General features: G+C 36.8%; 2 protein-coding genes across 2 annotated transcripts in view; both read right to left on the reverse strand.

Moving 5' to 3' along the window:
- Positions 1–569: 569 nt before the first annotated feature.
- Positions 570–5,567, reverse strand: LOC113233862 (innexin inx2-like). The gene is made up of 4 exons (XM_026469087.1): positions 5,093–5,567; positions 4,192–4,383; positions 3,126–3,265; positions 570–1,764 (listed from the first exon to the last, which is right to left on the reverse strand). The coding sequence occupies exons 1-4, from the start codon at positions 5,343–5,345 to the stop codon at positions 1,234–1,236; spliced, it is 1,116 nt and encodes a 371-aa protein (XP_026324872.1). The 5' UTR covers positions 5,346–5,567; the 3' UTR covers positions 570–1,233.
- Positions 5,568–7,840: 2,273 nt separating this feature from the next.
- The window catches only part of LOC113233864 (alkyldihydroxyacetonephosphate synthase), a 72,998-nt gene continuing 59,970 nt past the window's right edge, over positions 7,841–20,868 (reverse strand). The window contains exons 3-11 of the mRNA XM_026469089.1: positions 18,944–19,235; positions 18,530–18,715; positions 17,810–17,983; positions 15,958–16,074; positions 15,020–15,166; positions 12,488–12,754; positions 11,492–11,652; positions 10,439–10,563; positions 7,841–8,977 (exon numbers count right to left, since the gene is read on the reverse strand). Of these exons, the coding sequence (XP_026324874.1) occupies positions 8,784–8,977; positions 10,439–10,563; positions 11,492–11,652; positions 12,488–12,754; positions 15,020–15,166; positions 15,958–16,074; positions 17,810–17,983; positions 18,530–18,715; positions 18,944–19,235 (1,663 nt within the window). The 3' untranslated portion in view covers positions 7,841–8,783. The remainder of the gene's footprint in view (positions 8,978–10,438; positions 10,564–11,491; positions 11,653–12,487; positions 12,755–15,019; positions 15,167–15,957; positions 16,075–17,809; positions 17,984–18,529; positions 18,716–18,943; positions 19,236–20,868) is intronic.

Genomic DNA, 20,868 nt, shown 5'->3' on the forward strand with positions numbered 1-20,868 from the left:
GTGTGCCAGGTGCAGTGGTAGTGGCCCTAAGATATTTATATTATATTTGAGATTTGAAGTTCTGAGTGGCACTGCCACTGTTATGGGTAGGCGTGTCATTTACCACCAGGCACAAGACTTGTACATTCTATCACTTGGTATTTAAAAAAAAATATTAAACAGACACTTTTTGTATATATTTTGGTCTTATTTGAGACCATAAGCACTTTATTGTTTGGCATACCTCTCCAGTGTTGGGTTGCATTGTTGTGGAAAATTGTTTCATGTAGCTAGTTGAATCCCAAACATGTTTATGTTCAATATACTCATCTGTGGTACACATAATGCTTGTTAGCATGAGTGGTTCTTAATAAGACTTAGTTAGCTTACTCCTCAACAACAGTAGGCATTTGTGGATCTCATATATTTCAGTGAACCATGGGACATTTGTTTATTTAAAAATACATTGATTTAAAAATACTGTTTCGATATCATTGCAGAATCTCGGTGTTCAACTGCATAGCAGTTCCCTAAAGCTTAATACCACAGGTCCAAATAGGCTTCGGAATTGCAGGCATTTACTCTGGATAATATTTCAATAATGTAAAAGCCCATCCAAGTTATGACACATCAGGACTGCAAAACGATATACTTGTATGTAGGGTAATGGTTAAAAGTAAAATGCGATTATACTTTTAAGTTTATTCAGAGATCACACAATAGTTACAACTTTATGCACTGATAAAATGCAAAATGTGCATAAAAAAACTAACTTATACAAATGAGACATACCAGAGGTATTGTTGATTTTTTTACATATTTCAATAGACACTTATTAATTTTTATAAACACCTGCTACCTTATATGTAAGGGAAAGGGTTACTTTTGTAACAGTTACGAGGTTGAGTTAATTTATTGATATATATTATACTTGGAACTTTCAATTCAGTAAAATCATGACTGCATATAATTACCAGAAGATAATAAATACCACTTTAGAATCAAGTCTGGGGTAATTAAAATTAAGTTTTTATTTTTCTAATTTAGAATTTCTAGAATCATCTCTTACAGTAAGCTTACTGATTAGTTAATAGAAGTTATATTTTCTCTTAAAAATTGTGGAATAACATTAATCAGTCTCTTAGTTACGCTTAAATCAAAACAATACCCTGTATTATTAAAATTATTGACCATTTTTTTAAAATCAGACAATTAGGAATAAGAGTTGTTAAAACAAAAAAAAATAACAATGAGTTAAACAACAACAGTCTTAGGTTCTAACTCTTTTGAAAGCTCTAAGACAAGCTCTTTATAAATAAGAGGGTTCATGTTCTTGCCCAGCAAGTACAGAATGAACCAATCACCAAAACCGAACTGCTTCACAATTCTTGAGACTAAGCTGCGTTTTACGAGTCTCAGTTGGCCCATGATCATGATTGTACGCAGCGGTTGGAGGGAGAATACTAGTATGCGGAATAGTACAGCCATACTCGAAACAAAAGCTAGGAATATAAGCCAAAACCAAAGGATGACAAATATCTTCTCATTAACAATATTCAACGGTAACACACAAAGTCGATCTTTAAACTGAATAGTACCAGAGGGACCATAGTTACGGAACCAGCATTTGGTGAGCTTGGGGAAATACTTGTCCATAGGATTGACGGATGAGAAGCTCATGTCTCCAGCAGGCATACGTGGGGTGTGAACGAAGGCAGCTACAGCTGCACCATAATTGCGAAATGCGCCGCCTAGGAATAGGTCCAACAGGAATATTTGGCCAACCTGTAAATGAATGAATAAACAAAATACTCTGAACTGAAGTTGTATTTTCGTGGCTTGTTATTAATTGCCTCAAAGTTCTGTCTCCTGTCCTGTGATTGTCAAGCTAACTGTGATTGTCGTGTTATGAAAGTCAGTGGTTTGGTTATTTCTTTACAAGGTTTATTATCTCGAGTTCTTAGGTTTTCGCGATTGTTACACATAGGAAATGAAACTATTTTCCGGATTTAAATTGCGTATATTTGTTTTTTCAAACAAACCGACGTTTCGGGCCCTTTACAGGTGCTATGGTCACAGTTGACGCTTGAGTTAAAGATATAAATCCGGAAAAATAGTTTCATTTCCTAAGGTTTATTATCGTAAAGAGTGAAATAACAAAATAAATGTGAGATTGTGTATGTTTATGAGTGTGTATGCTGGGAGGCTTGGTGCATGTAGGGTGTGTGTATTTTTGGATACGAAAAGGAGAAATTAATATTTTTAAATTATTAATGCAAAGATCGAACACTTAGATAAAATCCTTCGATCCGGCTGGATTCGAACCAACATCTTCTAGCATATCGTGGCAGACGCTATGCCAACTAAGCCACGGAACGAACCAGCTGACCTTACGATTTTTTTTATGTCCTTGTTGCAGATATTTGTTTGGTTTTTTAACGACTTTTTGGCCGTAGCGCCATCCGTGAGAAATATTTTTCTTCACTCAGACAGGTACTTTTACAGCTACTAGCAGTTGACTAGAGATGTCGCTTCAATAATTGTAATTAATTAAGTTACACGAGGCGAAAGTTTATGCGCGGCGACCATACAGTTACCACGCCTTCATGTAGTACATTAATGGCGGTACGGAATTCCAATGTATATCTATCTGTCTGTATCTATCTATCTGAATGCAACCGCGCGGACCGCCTCGTATACCAAATTCAGCCAGTCTCGTCTGCGTGTCCGGGCCGCTCATTTAAGTTAAAACGTTAAAGCTAAACAAATAGAGCGTATTTTGCCACACGGTCGCTGCGCGGCGGCAATGCGGACTCCGCTCTTCGACCGCGCGGCGACGACTCCGCTCAGCGGCCGCGCGGTGTGGCGAGATGTAATTCGTGTCGAATAAATGCACCTTAGAAAAACATTATGAATACTATGGTGGTGGTCATTTCATAAAAAAAAGAATTTAATATCATGTGTGAAGCATTCGGACATTTTATTGAAAACTTAAGTATTGTTTGTTTTATTGTAATTTTAGCATGAAATAGATGTGCAAGGTCAGGTATTTGTATGGTTTTTTAAGATTTTGAGTACGACTCTTTGCACTCTTTACGAATATATATGTGAAGTAGGATAGTGCTGATTAGTGTGCTTCTACTAACCACATTGATAAGGTTGAGGATCTCGCACATGGCGTAGCGCATTGCGTAGATGTTGTGCGTGTAGATATTGGTGTAGCTCAGGTATGACACCAACTCGCCGCGTCGATACTCTGACCAGTCTTTTGTTATAAGTGGACTAGCTGTAAAACATGAGGAGAAAGATATACAATGATTTTCTATATCTTTACGGTCAATTTACATTGCGGCGGGAGAAGGCAGGCGCGGTCGCTGGAATGCTCGAGCACTCCCGCGAATGTTTTAGCATTCGCGCGACTGCGCCTTGAGGCTATAGCATTTCGTCGACGTTTGACGTCACACAGCATCTGCCTTCGCGTCACTTTCCGCGAATTCGTCAGGCGTCGCCGAAGACAGTTGCAGCGATAGACGCACGACGTGATTTTTGGCTCGTATCTAGTTTGTACATTACACAATTGACCATAAATTTCATTACACTATGTACAACATTGTTACTAAAATTCGCTTCCACTCCGTTCCGCCGCAATATGCATTGGGCCTTAAGTAAACAATTGGGAGGCACAAGCTTCTCCACTGCTGTTGTTTATATGTAGTATATAATCAATTAGTTTAGTCATAAATTCAACTCAACTTCAAATTCAAAAATTCAATTCAACTGCCTCTGTGGCCGAATGGTTACCATGCCGGACTGCCACGCAGAGGTCCCAGGTTCGATTCCCGCGCCGGGAGAAATATTTGTATGACCTACATTTGTTTCTCTCGTGAGTTTGGGTGTGATTTGTGGTTGTCTATATGTGTGTCCATGGCACCCGCGACACAGGGTTTCCCTAGTGCGGGGCTATGTTGAGTGTGTGTGTTATTATTATAAACACCAGCTGTTGTTTATATGTAGTATATAATCAATTAGTTTAGTCATAAACACCAATCACATTTTTGCTAATGCTTCCTCTAATTTTATATAAAGCTACAATGTTTACTGCTGTGTTCTGTTTTATGCAGAATGACATTTATTAGATAGTTACATGGAAAACATGAAATTAAAAGTAAACATTTTTTCTAAAGTGAATAATAGGGCTTAACTGAACAATACCAAGATCAGAAGCCAGAGCCTTCAGCCTTCCTCCTTCCCAAATCTTCCATAAATAGCGAGGAGTGTAGAACATGACAGCCTGGCCGAGCAGCACAAAGCATACCCACTGGTAGTAAGTATGCTTGATCTGTTCATCATCATCTTTTATAAACGGTCCCACTCCAGCATAAGCATTGTGCTTGCCCTCATCACCTAGGAGAGAATTAACATTTATTTAATGGATGCAATATTATGTCCCATACCTGGACACAGACCTCCCCAATTTCTTGAACTTATCTTCTATATATAGAGTTCTTAGGTTTTCGCGATTGTTACACATAGGAAATGAAACTATTTTTCCGGATTTAAATCGGGTATATTTGTTTTTCCAAACAAACCAACGTTTCAGGCCCTTCACCATGGGACCTGTAAAGGGCCCGAAACGTCGGTTTATTTGAAAAAACAAATATACGCGATTTAAATCCGGAAAAATAGTTTCATTTCTTATCTTCTATACATTGAAGTCAAGCGTAATATCATGAAGTAACAATAAATCACTTTCATTCATGTAAAACAGTCCAATATGGGATCATAAATGATTTAATTCAGTCTTACAAAGATTGTAAAGAGAGATATTGTAGCATATGGTAAAGGACAACATGAAACTTATAACCTGTACTCCTTTACAGTGAATGTTGACAAAGAACTCCAGTATAATTAATCTAAGCAACTTTTACAACTACCTATAATCAGAAGTTTGTCCGTGCGTTTCATTTTTAACTCATAATCTGCTGCTGAGCATAGGTCTCTTTTTGCGCACGTCTCGTCACTCAAGTACCAAGCCGTGACCTGACTTCACTGTAGACGCTTTTAACGGTCGGACACTTTCACTGGGTACCGCATTCATAGCAATTCTACTCACCAAAAAGGCGACTTTTCAGCGTGTAAGTTCCATAGATCCAACAATAACTATTGATGGCATCCTTGTCAAGATCCTTCTCCCCATCGTTCATGCAGTGAATTGGCTCCCCAAAGAACTGTTTCGACGTCACCATGAGCGTAAAAACCAGCAACATTATCACCGTCACTTTATAATGCATACGGAAAACATTGTTGTCCGTACACACATTTTCGAATTTCAAGAAAGCCCGAAAGGGCATAAATAAGTCTATCATTGTGAAGACTCCCTATCGTTGTGTGGATAGATCTGGCAGAACATTCAAAATGTACGATTCTTATGAGATTCTGATAGGATATTTAGCTTCAAAATTACCCTCAAAAACCTTTGAAATTTGCACGCGCTCAACCGATGATGTCAAAAACAATTAAGGCCGGAAGTGCGATTGAAAAAAAGGGATTGTGAATGAATGATTGCGCGGGAGATAATTTTTGTCAATATAGTTGGCATTACTGAAATTCTTTTTTAAAATGTTATTTTCTTTTGTTTTCACACAGCAAACAAAAAGTCTATGAACGTGCTTCAATAAAAAAAACCATTCTAGCATTTTGTGTGTTGACAGAGGCAGGGCTTAAGTGTACTAGAATTTGGTTAATTTTGGTTAGTACCGTTTACAAGTCGGGTTAGTACGATTGTTTTGCAGTTCTCGTTTTACTGTGGCCAGAATTGTATTTATTAATTTTATAAATATCGGCAACTCAAACACGTGGGTCACGTCTACTATAGCTGCAAAGGCCCTTCTCTCTTTCTTACCATGGAGAGTTTATTACATTAAAGGTTAAAGGTTATGAATATAAAATAAATTGCTAATAAAGCTACCATTTATTTTATTGGCATTATTTTTTGGTACACAATTTGTCTCTTTTGTATATAAGAGTAAACAATATCTTATTAATAATTTGCAAACCCAGGAATGTTAACGTACTACTTATATCTATTGTCTTAGTAAGAAATGTAAAAATTTTGATCATAGATGATAATAATAATGTTTTAGTTTGTTTAATAATTATGCGCTAAATAAAATTGAGCAATGTTGAAAAATGTTTTTTAAACATCGATGTGCAAAGCACGATGTCAAGTTTTAAGAAAAAAAATTGTAAATAATAATATAGAACGGAGGAGTGCAATATGTGAGCATATTATTATATAAAAGGCACTACTTTTATATCTTTATACCCATGTTAACAACGTAGCGTCAATATCGCTATCAAAACTTATTTATAAACCCTTAATTGCAAGAAATAATATTGGTGTAAGTCCTACTAAAAATATGCATGTAAACTGGGGCCAAGATTAGGACAACGAACAGTGAATCCGACTGTTTTGCAGATAAATAATTTGAAAATGAAGTGGGATTTTTTTTCCAATTTCAAGTTCATTGAAAGTTACCCATATATATATCGCACCCTTAGTAATATAAGGGCACAATCCAAAAAAAGTAGATTTTTGGGAAATCGCGTATTAAGATTCTGAATTCCTACATTACACCTATTTTTTCAAATAACATGCTTATTATTTAAGTTATAAATATGAAATTTGGCAGATTTGTTCTTTGATAAATGTATTATAAATAGCAATAAAAAAAATAATATAAATAAATTCCATAAGTTTCAAGCAAGTTAAAAAAACACTTTCAAGTTAGTCCCATATAGTAAAAAAAATATAACAGAAATATGGAGCTATTTAAGTTTGATCCCATTTATTATTTAAGTCCCTATCAATTCCCAAATTTCCCAATAATCTACTTTTTTGGATTGTGCCCTTATATTACTAAGGGTGCGATATATAACAATAACAACTGTACAAATCTACAATATCATACTAATCTATTGACAATTTGGTCTATCCGTTTAAAAGTCTCGTGCTGTGAAAAAATCCTTACTGCGCGTAATGTAATATGTATGTATATCTTACACGGAGATAGTTGAAAATTTAATTACATTACACTATCCTGAACGGAGCATGTTTTCACACATAAGTCATTTATATTTACTAGACAAAATGCTGCTGTAAATTTTGTCATGACGTAGAAGGATTAGGTACTTTTTTATATTGTAAACAAACGACATACATGTGAAAACTTGCCACTTACAGTTCTTTAATCGACGACGTTGACGGACCCTGTTGTTCGTTGTTCTCAACTTGGCTCCTTTTTCATAGGCATGTTTCTAGTGGTACATCTATATTTTTTGTAACATTTTTCCACTGATGAATTAGAGCGGCGCGGCGTAATACCGGCGAGGCGAACATTATCTTTATTTTAATGTAGTATCAGCTTCTATGATATTTAATATATTTCAATACAGCAATTAAAATTAATTAATAACATAAATTAAAATAAATTATTAAGAGCGTTTAATAATGTGATTGATTCTACAAAAAAATTAGTGAGTGTGAAAAATATTGAATTTATCAATATTTTTCAGCTTTAATGTTTTTTTTAAACACGAATAAACGAATTTGCAATCGGTGCCCTTGTCTGCTTCAGATTATTGTAATGGCAATTACATAGAAAAAATCCTTGGCGATCATAACTATTACTTCACTTCTTTATATACTAACTAGACTTCGCACATTGCAAGGGGTATTGTATGTTTTACCTTTAAACCAAAAAAGGATTTTGCTGGAGTGCTGTACTAAATAATTCCGAACTAGATCTTGATGTGCGGTAGAAAGTTACGTAGGGTACTAGACATGCATTATCGTCAATGATGCATGTCTAGTCGTATTGTTTATAACAAAATAGGTAGGTACCTATTAGTTGAGTAAAAAAATCAAGAAGTTAAGCGTACTACGTATCTGGTTATACGAGATACCGAAGAAGTGTTTGACGTGACACGAAAATAACAGTTATTCCATGTTTGGTAGAAAGGGAAATACAGAAAATTGGAGTATGTGTGTCGGCTATACTTCACGAAATCTTTTGCGGTCCCGTCCCGTCGAAGAAATAAATATTGTAGTTGTTAGTATTCAATTACGCTTGTTTTTTCTGGTCACAACATGCTATTTTACGCTTGTTTGTTACATGTATGTTCAACGACTTGACTCCATGCCAAATTTCAGTCAACTGTAAGTGGTTCAGAGTTTTGGTCAAGCGGCGATATTCTTCAGATCTTAACTTGACCTCACTTTACAAAATTTTGGGATTCTGTGTTTTATTAGATATAAAATTCCACGTGTGTACAATAAATAGGTTTTTAATTACAGAGTGCTGAAAATAACTTTTAATAAGCTGTCAGCTCATTTTGAACTTTGGCGAACGGTGGTGTACCGTGTCTAAACGAATGCTTACAATTATTTTCACTCTACTAAATAGAGGGCCGGATAATCGACCCGGTATCGATATAGGCCATACCACAACCCCAACCTTGCTAAAGGCCAAGGCCCCATACACAAAAAATTGCTCGATCGATCGTCCCGATATCGCATCGATCTGTCGGTACTCTACTGGCGTTCAAGGTAGTCGTTAAAGACATAAACAGACACTATCGAGTCCTCGTTGCGAATTAGTCTGAAATGACTAATCGTGAATACAAATCGTCCTGTATATGAAGGCCTTAGCAAAAACATGCTAACAAATGTTCACTTACACAATTATAATAATAATCAAGTATCTACATCCTAAGATGCCGCTGACAAATTCGTTTGGTTTTATTTAAAGTTTGCTTTTTATTGTTGGGTCCGCACTATTTGTATTTTCTCCAAGTGCCATGTTTCCTAAAGCGAAGATGTTGTCAGGGTCTAATGCATTCTTTGTTGCAAGCAAGAGCTGGCGACCAGGACTGCTCACTGTGTCTGTGTACCATTTCTTGCGAAGTTTACCCACTCCATGGTGGTGCGATATTGATCCTGTAAAGAGTACAAGTAGGTGTTTATTACATCATAATAATTTGTGAGCTACATCATTTAAATCAATAACAAAACCAATTTAATGGGTAATAAGAAATGTAATAAATTAATTACGAAGTTGTGAGTGTTCGAAGGACGGACAGGACATAATGTCATTATTTTGATAATATACACTAATGTAATTGCAATATTTCCAACAATGTGATATCATAATATATTGAACAATTTCAAATAGTGGAAATTTTTCAGAAAAATTGGAAAATATAATTCGAAGACTCAAAGTTGTACTAGGTACTACGTTTAGATATATATTTTATGGTTTTATTTAGGATGAACTATAAAATAAAATTGAATACTAATTGCCAAATTTAATTGTTTAAAACCTTCCTTGGCTTATTTTCTTAAATTCTCTGAGTTCAGTATCTTCAGCTTTTGGCAGATGTCATTGCCAATTGTGGGAAATATTTTCTTTTCTGAAAAATATGATTTTCTCAAAAGGAAAATTTTTCCATGACCCAACACTAGTCTTTCAAAATTAAAAATTAGAGATGGGAAAACTGCTTATTTTTTTAAACGTTTAAACATTGTGCTTTTTTTAAAGAAGCGTGCTTTTCCAAACGCTTTTCACTTAAACGCTTTGAAGCTTTTAGAAAAACGTTTAAGCGCATAGACTTTTATTTTAAAAAAAGCTTGCAATGTTGCGTAACGAAAAGCAAGAGTAGACAACTGAAGAGGTAAGTAAGTTAATTGTAAAACACGAATTTTATTTTTATTTATAAAATTATTATTCATATTGACGAAATAATTTGTTTAGGAAACATAGATGGCGGGACTTGACACATAAAATTGACGTTGTTAACGCTTACTCTTAAATATTGAAAAGCGTGCATAATATGTGCTTCTTTTAAAACGCAAACTTTTAAAGTGCTTTTCGTTTAAACGCCCACCCCTAATAAAAAAGAAAAAATCAATGCTACCAACATAATACATCGCGACGCGACACACAGAGAGAAAAGTGATTCGCTCTGGGCCTTTTGGAGGGAAAAGTGTCGTTTTTATTTTGACTTTCAATTATTTTGTGAAATCTAGTTTAAAGTGGAATAGGATAGTGCTATTGTGCCTTAATCGAAGATTTAAACGCGAAATTATACGAATCTCGAACTAAAATACCCGTATCGGCCCGTTCTAAGGAATCCCGAGTCAATCTAAACACGCCGCCTCAAATTGCCTATCCTCTTTGTGGCGGCCATATTTACAGAAACAATTAAACGAAGACATGGCTCAAAAATAATGTACCAAGACTTGACTGTATGGTGTAAAACCTTTGCCTTTTCCTTTATGGAAAGAAAAAAAAGGAGTGAAAAGTTTTAAACGGAAGTGCAACAAGTGCGTTGACAAAAAGCATGAAAATACACTTAGTTTCTTTGTTAGAAAGAAAATTTATCCTAGTTTGAAACTGACCTCCCGAAGCAATGATCTCGTCCCTAGCAACCTCCTCGATTTCATGATAGACGGTGACCGCGTCGCTACTGCACTCGCGGCTGTTGAATGCGAAGTAGAAGTAGATGCAGCAACCGGCGTCGTATCTATACCATTAACAGTGAATTAAAATATTAGTAATAATAATAATGTAGGTATGTATTGATTCATGTAGCAGGGTAATGATAATGATTTTACTAAATATACTTTGCTCATACTTTGATGTTTACAAAATTGCTCGGAACAACAATATGCTTCCGACAGCCATGTTGCGCCATAATGTTTGATTCAGGCTCTGTACTCACTCCCGTTCTCCGTCCGACATCTTTTTAGTAGCAGTAGAGCTCCTTGTGAAAGGGTTCGTCCAGGTTTGTACTGCCACCTTACCTATTTCTACCGCCAAGCAGTAATGTCAGCGTTACTGTGTTCCGGTTTTGAAGGGACAGTGATTGTTTCGGACGGATTATTTTTTTATAATATCAAGTGACGGGACGAACAAGTCGTTAAACGACACGCCTGTTCATAACAGTTGCAGTGCCATCCGGATCTTTAAATCGCAATTCCGGATTTAGATAACTGACCTTATTCCAAAACACAGAATAAAAAAGTATCGAGAATAGTCAGTCTCCCCCCTTCCGTAGCTTTAGATACTGCACTGCGCCCCGCATATTGACGGTCATATTGACGGGACGGCTACAAGACTGTCAGTTATCTACTGCATTTTTTACATGGCACCATTAGAATTACTTCTTTCTTCTTATTAATCTTCGATTTCCTAGGTCAGTAGTTTGTCCTACGATGGAGTGAAACCATTTCCGGAAATCGGGAATTGGAAAAGATAATTAAGAAATATTTGGTGGTTTTAACAACTCTATGCCGCTCTTTGTGGCTATGTCCATACATGTATCTAAATATGTGGAATACCTTTTTTCGTCCTATGATGATCACATGTGCCTATATTATAACCAAGAGTACGAATTGTTGTTATATAAAGTCCTGCAATAAAACTGTGGTGGGTACTTGTAATAAACTTACGTTTGCGTTAATCTGGATGAGACAAGGTAATGCCTGATGCCGCGCGATTGGCATTCTTCGCTGACGCGCCTCTTTACGTTTGTGCACAGCGCAAGGGTACGGTCCCACGGGACTGACGTCTCGAACGACTCCGCCACCACGTCGTATTGGAGACCCAGGTCCTTAAACATAATACATTTGGGGATTAAAAGACAGTAGCTATGAAGTTCATAAACCGTAACATTAAAGCGTGAAACGTACGAGTAAGGGTGTGAGTCGGGCGTATGTCGGGTCGGGTGTGCGGCGGGTCTAATTCCGTGTATTGACACGTGCCCTACCCGCACCCGCTCTCTGTGTGTTCACGCTTAATTGTGTATACTGAATAAAAATGTACATTTAAACTTTTTTTAGTTGACTCATGTCCTATACTTCGAGGAAGAAAAGGGTGTAAAAGTAAAGTTTTTTACTAAAAAAAGGAAACCGACCTTAAAAGTTCGTTTATACGCTTTTTTATTGGAATTACATATTTATGCCAAGTTTTATTGAAATCGGTTAACGGAAAGTGCGCGAAACCACATTCATTCCCTAGTTTGCCACCCTTAGAGGTGGAGTGTTGTCTTCAAATTTAAATGGAACCACTGCTGAAGTACCCTCTTTCCAATAAAAAAAGAATCATCAAAATCGGTTCACAAACGCCGGAGTTACCGCGTAATATACACATACAAAAATACAGTCGAATTGAGAGATTTTTTGAAGAAATTACAAACATTTTGGTAAACTTATTTTGTTTACATAAAAAATAATATTTTGCGAATAGCTGTAGTAAGAATAGCTACAGAACAATAGCTAAAATAAGATCTTTCTTAAGATCAGATCTTTAAATCGCAAAGATTTGAGGGTCTGTGCGCCCGTCACCCGTGACACTAGTTGACAAGTCCCATGTGCCTGTAATTTCACCAGCATTTCATTTCACATTATGTGTAAACGGAGAAACGTAAAAAAATTAAACAAACTCACCCTTATATAAGCAATGACAAAAGTAAGGGTATATCCTCGTTCCCCATTTGTGGCCCCGGCGGGCACTCCTCCCCATTTTGCGGCAATGCTGTTCAGCTTCTTGTGCCGTTCGACTACTTCTTCGGCAGTGCCCTCCATGAGTAGAGTTACAACGCATAATTTGTCTGGATCGAATCCCTTGATGCGGGTTAGATACATCATTTTAAGACCATCTAGGATCACTCCACCCCACGTGGTCTCCGTCTTGAGCGCCAGGCCGAAACGGAACTTGAAAAAAAATCATGAGTTACATACTGAAACCACATTACACAAGGAATTTCTTAATAAAGCCCACATATTAAATATTAAATTTAATTATTTTAATTAAATATTAAATTCTCTTGTGAAATTACTTCACTAGTTTGTTATAATTATTAATGCAAAGATCGAACTAATGGAAAAAATTCATTCGATCCGGCCGGATTCGAACCGACGTCTTCTAGTAAACCGTGCCAGACGCTATGCCAACTAAGCAATGGAACGAACCAGCGATCCTTAAGAATTTTTCTACGTGTTGTTGTCGGATCTTTGTGCTTGGTTTTCCACGACTTTTGCTTGGTTGGCATAGATAGCGTCTGGCACGGTTTGCTATAAGACGTCGTTTCGAATTCGGAAGGATCGAAGCAATTTTTTTTAAGTGTTCGTGTTAATAATTAATTATAAGAAAATATTAAATATTTCAATTACTTCGTCATATTTTTTAAACTGTCTATGTTTGCGAAGATGCTCAAATAGACGAGGCTTTTATGTTTAACGTGTTTTTCTCGATAGCCTCCTTGTGTATAAATATTATAAAAAAAAATATTTTAAATAAAGGTGGGCTTTAAATGCCTCCTGTACCTTATTAGACAACATCACATACGTAGCTCCGATCACAAAGTAAGTAACTAAGGCACTGGGTTATGGAAATCGCAAACAACTACGATACCATAAACACCTGGACCCGCAGACAGTATAGAAAAGTTAGTTTCTACATTGACTCCGTCGGGGACCGAATCCGGGACTTCAGGTTTCTGAGGTCGCTTTTGCATAAAGGAGAAGGGTCAATTATGACCCAGTCCCGGCGCAAAAGAAACCTATTTCAGAATTTTGCTTATGTTAGGTAAGTAAATTCTGTATAGTTTTTGTTTTCGATATCAGTGGCTAACATGTAAATATTATTGCTTTTTGTTTTTGCTCAGGCGCATAGAGTAAGGTAATTTATGTTCATGTATACACAAAAGCCTTCCACACAAGATTTTCTTCTCTATTCTTCAAAAATTATTTTATGGAAGTTTAATTTGACCAATAAAGGTAGGAATAATGTAGAAAACTGAAGAAAACGGTAAAAAAAACAATAGATACGATTGTTTTTGTTTTACATTGTCTTCTTAAAATCTACGTCTAATAAGACACCCTGTGCGGGGTGGTCGAATATGTATATGGTGTCTAGTCCACCCAGGACTATCCGGCGTGAAATATTGCCCTCGTGTTATCAAGGGAACCTGTAATTCAAAATGAAAACTTTACGGAACACTGCGGGTGTCAGTAATTCATTCTTTTACACAAAAAATAGTTATGTTTATCGCCAGGCTATGTTACCTACCTACCTATCTACATTCTCTATGCGCCTGAGCACAAACAAAAGGTAATATTGACATGTTAAATAAATAGATAGATAGATAAACACTTTATTCACTGATATAGCACAAATACAGATTAAGCATAAAATAAAAAACAACATGATTGTCATAGCAGTGAAACGGTCCTGACTCAGCACTTTCCAAAGTTTCCTAAAGCGCTGGTTTTCAGTCAGGACCATCGAGAGGGATTAAGTTATTTTATACATTGACAATAATAATATGCATAGTAAAGTGTAAATAGTGCATCTAAAATAACCTGTTTCCTATGTGCGAATGTGAATATAATTACAGCTGTAGCAGTAAATTGTGATTGTAGAGGGTTTAACGTTGTGTAATGTATTTAGTATATAATGTATACACGTAATGTATACACATAATGTGAATAGATCAAAGCAACAACAAAATTTTATTCTAAACAGACTACGTAAAATAATAAAAACAATGTTATCCACTGATATCGAAAACAAAAACTATACAGAATATATGGTTTATGGTTTAAGACATTTATTTCTCAAAACAGAACACAAACATTCACTTACAATGAGAAATACTAAATAAGCTTACAGTAACAAACGAGCGTCGGATACATTACATAGGTATATATATCAGAACAAATTCACGTTTTCACAATGCTGTTGCTTAGACTTGAAATTTATGTTTTGAAATAACCATGCTAGTCATACATGAACAATAAGTTTTTTTATTTTTTGTTTATGTAGGTAATCATAAACATTTTACTTACCTTGTATAAGCAAAATTCTAAAATAGGTGTCGTTTGCGCCGAGATTGGGTTAATTTTCTATGGGCTGTGACCCTTCTCCTTCGTCCCGCTCAAGTCGAGACGTTACGTCAATTATGAAGCTACATATACCTGTTCATTGTCCATGAGTCTTATACTAGATGGTTGCAGGCGCTGTCGAGCCACTTCCCGCTCGAAATAGAACCCTGACTCCCAGTCAGGGAACACCAGCGACCCATAGCGGGTGATAGGTGGTAGTGGACGGATTTTTATCGTCACCTGAAATATAAATACATAATTTGAATGTAGAGGCAAACTATGCAGCGTATAGCATGGGTTAATTATTAGGAAAAGGTGGTCCAATATTACATTAGCAAATCATTTTATGAATATTGGGAATGATTCTAATTTTTAAATACGTAAATCGCTTATATGTTTTTTCAAAGAAACCAACGTTTAGTGCCCTTTACAGGTCCCAACAATAGTTTCATTTCCAATTTTCATGGAAAAAGGAATCTTGATGTTTTACTAATGTATTTCTTATTTTTAATAAAATATTATTGCAGAATGTGTTGAAATAAGATATTATTAAAATTGACCAACTTCTGCTGCCCCGATTTTTTCTTCCAATACAATGAAATGATCATTAGATGAAACTGAGTTGATCAGCATTAAAAAAATTAATCAATTTTATTCATTTTTATGGACAACTAACGCTTGACCAAAAAATCGACTATACCAAAATTGTTTAAAAAAAGGACTTATGGTCCCGAAAACAGTTTTCCTGTGGTTTCAATTTTACCCATTCCGTCCCAATTAAAAAATATCATACTGTAGATTAGTTTATTATTCCAGTCCATTGTATAGTCAAGAGTACGTCAAGCTTGACACTTTGCACTTTGGACCGTTCTTATGGTAAGCGGCATAGAGTTGGATTTAAATCTTAAATGTCAAGCTTGACGTGCTCTTGACGCTGTACCAATGGCGTTTCGCGACGTTTCCTCTATACACTATGGGTCTTTTTTCATGTAAAAGGAAGAAGCTTGTTAGTAGATGATAAAGATAAATACCTCAGTGATGACACCGAAGCATCCTTCAGACCCCATGATGACGTGCTCCCAATCTGGTCCGCAGGACATCCGAGGCACGCGACATCCCTTTTCTATCACCCCTTGCGGTGTCACCGTCTTTAAAAACAAATGTAAACTTGCTATGATTATTAAATACAGAGATGAATTTATTTATCGTATTTATTTATATTTACACTTTTATCTTGCTTAAATTGAGCGGTGGGAGTAAGCCAAAAAGTTTGGGAACCTAAGATATAAATATAAATAAATAAAAAAAAAACAAAAAATGATTGATAACACGTATTTTTTACATTAACTTAACACAAAAAATCATAAGGAAAAAAATTACATATATATGTAGTATAGTTTGTATAGATAATTCAGCTTTTTTTTTTCAAATCGTCGGGGTTAGTGCAAATCCGCGTATGTAGTATTGGTAAAAAACGCGTATTTGCACCAAACCAAATTTCACTGGAGACGGATTTAACATTATTACTTTATTATTTCAACGGCTACGACTTTCATTTTTGCACAGTAAGTATTAATTTATGTTGTCTATGGACTGATATCAATAGATTCCCGTAAATCACTCTAAGGTGGTTGTCACGACATTTACGCGTATTTGATTTGGCGACAAAATCAAATGCTAGTTAAAGCGCAATTGCACTGTCGCCGTCGAAATGCTGTAGCACACTCTAGACAGCTTCAACGCCCTAAGATTCTTCGGTGCCCACTGGGGAAAATATGATTTATATACTCACGCTTTAGATTCCCATTGGGGTAGGCATACCATCGATCGCCACTTAGCATGATCCTTATAAACTTCTCTTGCTTCACTTACATTTATCATACATACTTACAGAGAAATTTTCTTCGTGTTTCAACACGAAGAAAATTACTTAGACTCGACAAGACTTGAACCTGTGACCACGGATTCTGTCCCCATTGCTTTACCAACTAAGCTACTGTAGGGAGTTTTTCTTTATGTTTGATATCTGTATTTAATAATTAGTGCAAAACTATTGGAGTTATTTCACAAAATAAAAAACAAAATCAATGAAAAATTCATCGTTGTCTTTCGGGACATGGTTATTGCTGAGTACCTAGGTCAAAAATCATAGTTCAAAGTAAAACATCCGCTGAAACAATGGTCTGGTGGTATGCTGGGTGATTGGCAAGCTGGTGTAACAAGAAGGTATCTACGTACTTTTCAAGGCACGCAGATTTCGCTACTCAGACTAAATTAGTTTTACTAAATAGGTATTGGCTGACATGCTAAATATTTATTTATTTGATTTAAACTTTATGGGACAATACACTGAAATACAAATGGCGTCTTTAATGCCATAAGGCTTTCTTTATCAGTCAACCAAAAAAATAAAAATTCACTCATAAAATTTTTTTTTAATAAGAATAATAATCTTTGTTAAAAAAAAATTACAACAACATAAATATAAAGTAAGGATTAAAATAAAAATGACGTAATTGTAAACTAAAATAAGACAGACTTTAGGCGCGGTTTTTATATATTCAGTAGCAGCGTGGAAGTCCTTGTGAAAAAGCTTGTGGAGGGAAGTACTGCCACCGTATCTATTTCTGCTGCCAAGCCGTATTGTGAATATTACTGCGTTCCGGTTTTGAAGGTTAAGGGTGTTGGTGAAGTTACAGACACATGGGACTTTTCAACTTACGTCTTAGGATGACGGGCGCGACGGCACTATCCCCTAGATCTTTGCGATTTAAAGCTCTGAGTGGCATTGCAACTACTACGGACAGGCGTGTCGCTTACCAGCAGGCGCACAACTCGCTCATTCCGTCACTTATGCTATCATTAAAAAATACAGCAAGTCACCTTGGTCTGCACGAGAAGGTCTTCAATGTTTCCGTACGTGTTTTTCTTCATCCCGCTTGCCCTGGTAGCCACCCAACCGCCGACTGTCGAGAACTCGTACGAGTCGGGTTCGTGGCCCACTGTGAAACCTCGCGCTCGCATTTCACGTTCGAGGTCTTGCCCGACGATGCCGGACTGAAAGCAGTAAATTTCCCACATATATCATCTCATATCTTTCCGATAACGTAGAAAGCTACTAAGGGATAAATGAAACAGACAGGTCGCAGTGGTTTCCTGTCTATTCGATTCTTAAAGTAGTAAATACGTCTTTTCTAAAGGACTAACTGTACACATAAGGGCCCCGAGTCATAACAATTTCATATTTTAATCGAGTCGTTCCACTGGATATCGTTCTTGAATCGAAGGGCGCTTTCCGAGCTATTCAGAACATTTGAGTTAATTAGTGCGTATATTTTGTATGAACTCGTTCAGCTATGGCCTTGTCCCGGCCGGCGCAGCCGTTCATATAAACGAGCATGGTTCATCCACGTCCCGGTCACGGTCTTTATGTGTGTATGGTTAGTCCCTAACAGATTTTAAGACTTTCGTGGTTATTCACTAAATCATTATCACTAATATCAGGTTTCTTACCACGGTATGTTACCGTAAGAAACCTGATTTTAGTGATAATCATTTAGTCCCTAACAGTGTTACATTTTTCAATAAGCTCACGTGCCTTACCTGCAATCTGGCCAACAGCTGTTCCTTGTCAATCCATAGTATAGAATTCATGTCGCTCGTGTCGAGCGCAACGATGGGCCTGCTCTCGTGCTCTGGGCAGGTGATGGACCCAGACACTGAAGTGCCTCCACCGAATGGAATAATAACAAAGTTGTGCTTGGATGCGCACTCTACTATTTGCACCACCTGATCAGAGAAAAGGAAATTATTTTTTAAAATTATACACGATATTGTCACTTTTCTGCAAAGGCAACCAGTTCCTGAACAAAATACACACGCAATGATCCTCTTTATTAAATACAGTCGTCCAAATGTCGAAGGAACTTCTGAAATACATTTAGGTTCTTAAACCTAGGCGAGGACCGTTTGAGTGGCTGCAATATGGCTTGTTATGGTTTTTTAGAAATGACCAACCTGTTCATGATTCTCCGGCCATATGACAGCGTCGGGTATTCGTTTGAATGTGTTTTGCCAAGTGTTCACCATGTCTTTCAAGGTCTGTCCATGTGCCCGTATGTATCTGTCCAAGCCCTCCACGCTGACCAGTGATATACTCTCAAGTTCTTGCCGAATGTTGGGCGGTAATATGCTCTCTGGGAATGTTTTTGGAAGGACAGCTTCTTTCGCTTGTGAGTCCGAGGTTATGTCGAATGTATTTGTGACGAATTCCATGAAGTTTGCTAAGTGTTTACCTGCAATTGCATATCTGGAAACAAGAGAAATAAAATATCAATTCATTGCTCCAATATTAAAAAAGTTCAATTTTTATTTTTTGTTACTTTCATGTATTTACAAATGTAGGTACACCTTGTTTAAAAGTGCATGTGTACAATTTATTAGAGGTTCTTATTTCATTAGGGTGCGTACAAATCGATTACGCCTGTTTGTGAAAGGTTCGTGCGCTGCATATGTGTATTACGTAGTGCGATCTGTTCGCGGACAGCTCGCAAGCATTATGAAATGTCATTGCAGATTGCATGCGTGCAGGACACGTGCAACGTATTCAACAGATCTGTACGCATTCTTAAAGTCAAATATTAATATTCGGGTGAAAACATAATTATATAATTTTGAAGGCTGATATAATTTTGAAGACTGTTCTTTATTGGGTAACCAATAAAGGGTAACCAATTTTATTTGTATTATTATTGTTATTTGTCATCATATGTATCGTGAAAAAATTCATATAAGTCATAATAAGGTTTATTAACAAGAAAGGTTTTTAATATAATTTGGTATGTGGTTATAAGTTCTAATTAACATGGTGTGCGGGCCAGACGTAACTAATTTCATTTATACAATTAATAATAACTATTTATTCAGATATACATATGTTTATTATATAATTTCAGATATACATTACCCGCAATCACTCTCTGTGTTTCCCGTTTAAGTACTAAAATGAACCTTTTGACTTAAGGATCTAGAACTTAACCGAAGGAACGTCGTTAGGCTCTGCAAATTGTAGTGCAATACAAATATATATTTTATTCCTTACATAAGGATAATTTTACATAGACATGCGAACAATGTGATCTAATCATTGGCGAGGACAACTAACCATCCAAGAGTTAAATATTAATATAATGAAGAGATTTAATATTCTAAGTGATGATTTAACAGACGTTATAATATGCATGCAAACAGAGGGTGTGGGGGCGGATTATGAGAAAAACGCCTGGTTGTGAATTGAGCTTCTTGATCTTGGTCTTGCTTGGATCGCGGTGAGATTTGGAACGCCTTCGGAGTCTTGTGCAGTCAGTTTTGGAATGTCGTTCCGCTCCCAACGCTCCGCTTTTTATGTCATCGCTGGCCCGCCGTGCCGCTCGCATTCTATTCAAGTGTGCGAGCGGGACGGCACCAATGCAGGAGCGGGACGGGAGAACCCTACAGACTCCAAGCAAAACCCCTCTCTCCCTCTCGTTTATTTACCAAACCTTAAACTAAATTAACAATACCAAATTATAATAATAAATCACAATAATAAATTTACAATATTAAAAATCACATGGGCGCGAACACGTTTTCGTCCTGAACATATTCTCCCGCCGCAGCTTGTAGCTGGAAAGTCCGAGGGTTCGCGCTTCGTTGTCTCGTTGCCTCCCGTTTCAATGATTACCAGCTTCTTTGTAGGACGGCGCAGAACTCCTCTGTTTGTCCGCACGTCGACCGCCCTTATTTCTCCGTCGGGGCCTGGGTATGTAGCCACAATGATGCCGCGGGGCCAGGTGTTGCGTGGTAGCGTCCCGTCGGCTATGAACACCAAGTCTCCCAGTTGTAGCGCGCCGTTGGTGGCTCTCGGAGTTCGTCTGTGCTGGAGATCAGGGAGGTATTCTCTT

This window comes from Hyposmocoma kahamanoa, unplaced genomic scaffold (genome assembly GCF_003589595.1).
Source record: "Hyposmocoma kahamanoa isolate Upper Pololo Valley unplaced genomic scaffold, ASM358959v1 80, whole genome shotgun sequence".
Lineage (NCBI taxonomy): Eukaryota > Metazoa > Arthropoda > Insecta > Lepidoptera > Cosmopterigidae > Hyposmocoma > Hyposmocoma kahamanoa.

Excerpts from the sequence above, each read along its gene's own strand:
- LOC113233862 (XM_026469087.1), bottom strand. The coding sequence starts at position 5,345 with ATGATAGACTTATTTATGCCCTTTCGGGCTTTCTTGAAATTCGAAAAT. Across the intron at positions 4,384-5,092 it reads GCTGAAAAGTCGCCTTTTTG|GTGATGAGGGCAAGCACAAT; the intron begins GTGAGTAGAATT and ends ATTCTCTCCTAG. Across the intron at positions 3,266-4,191 it reads GGCTCTGGCTTCTGATCTTG|CTAGTCCACTTATAACAAAA; the intron begins GTATTGTTCAGT and ends CATGTTTTACAG.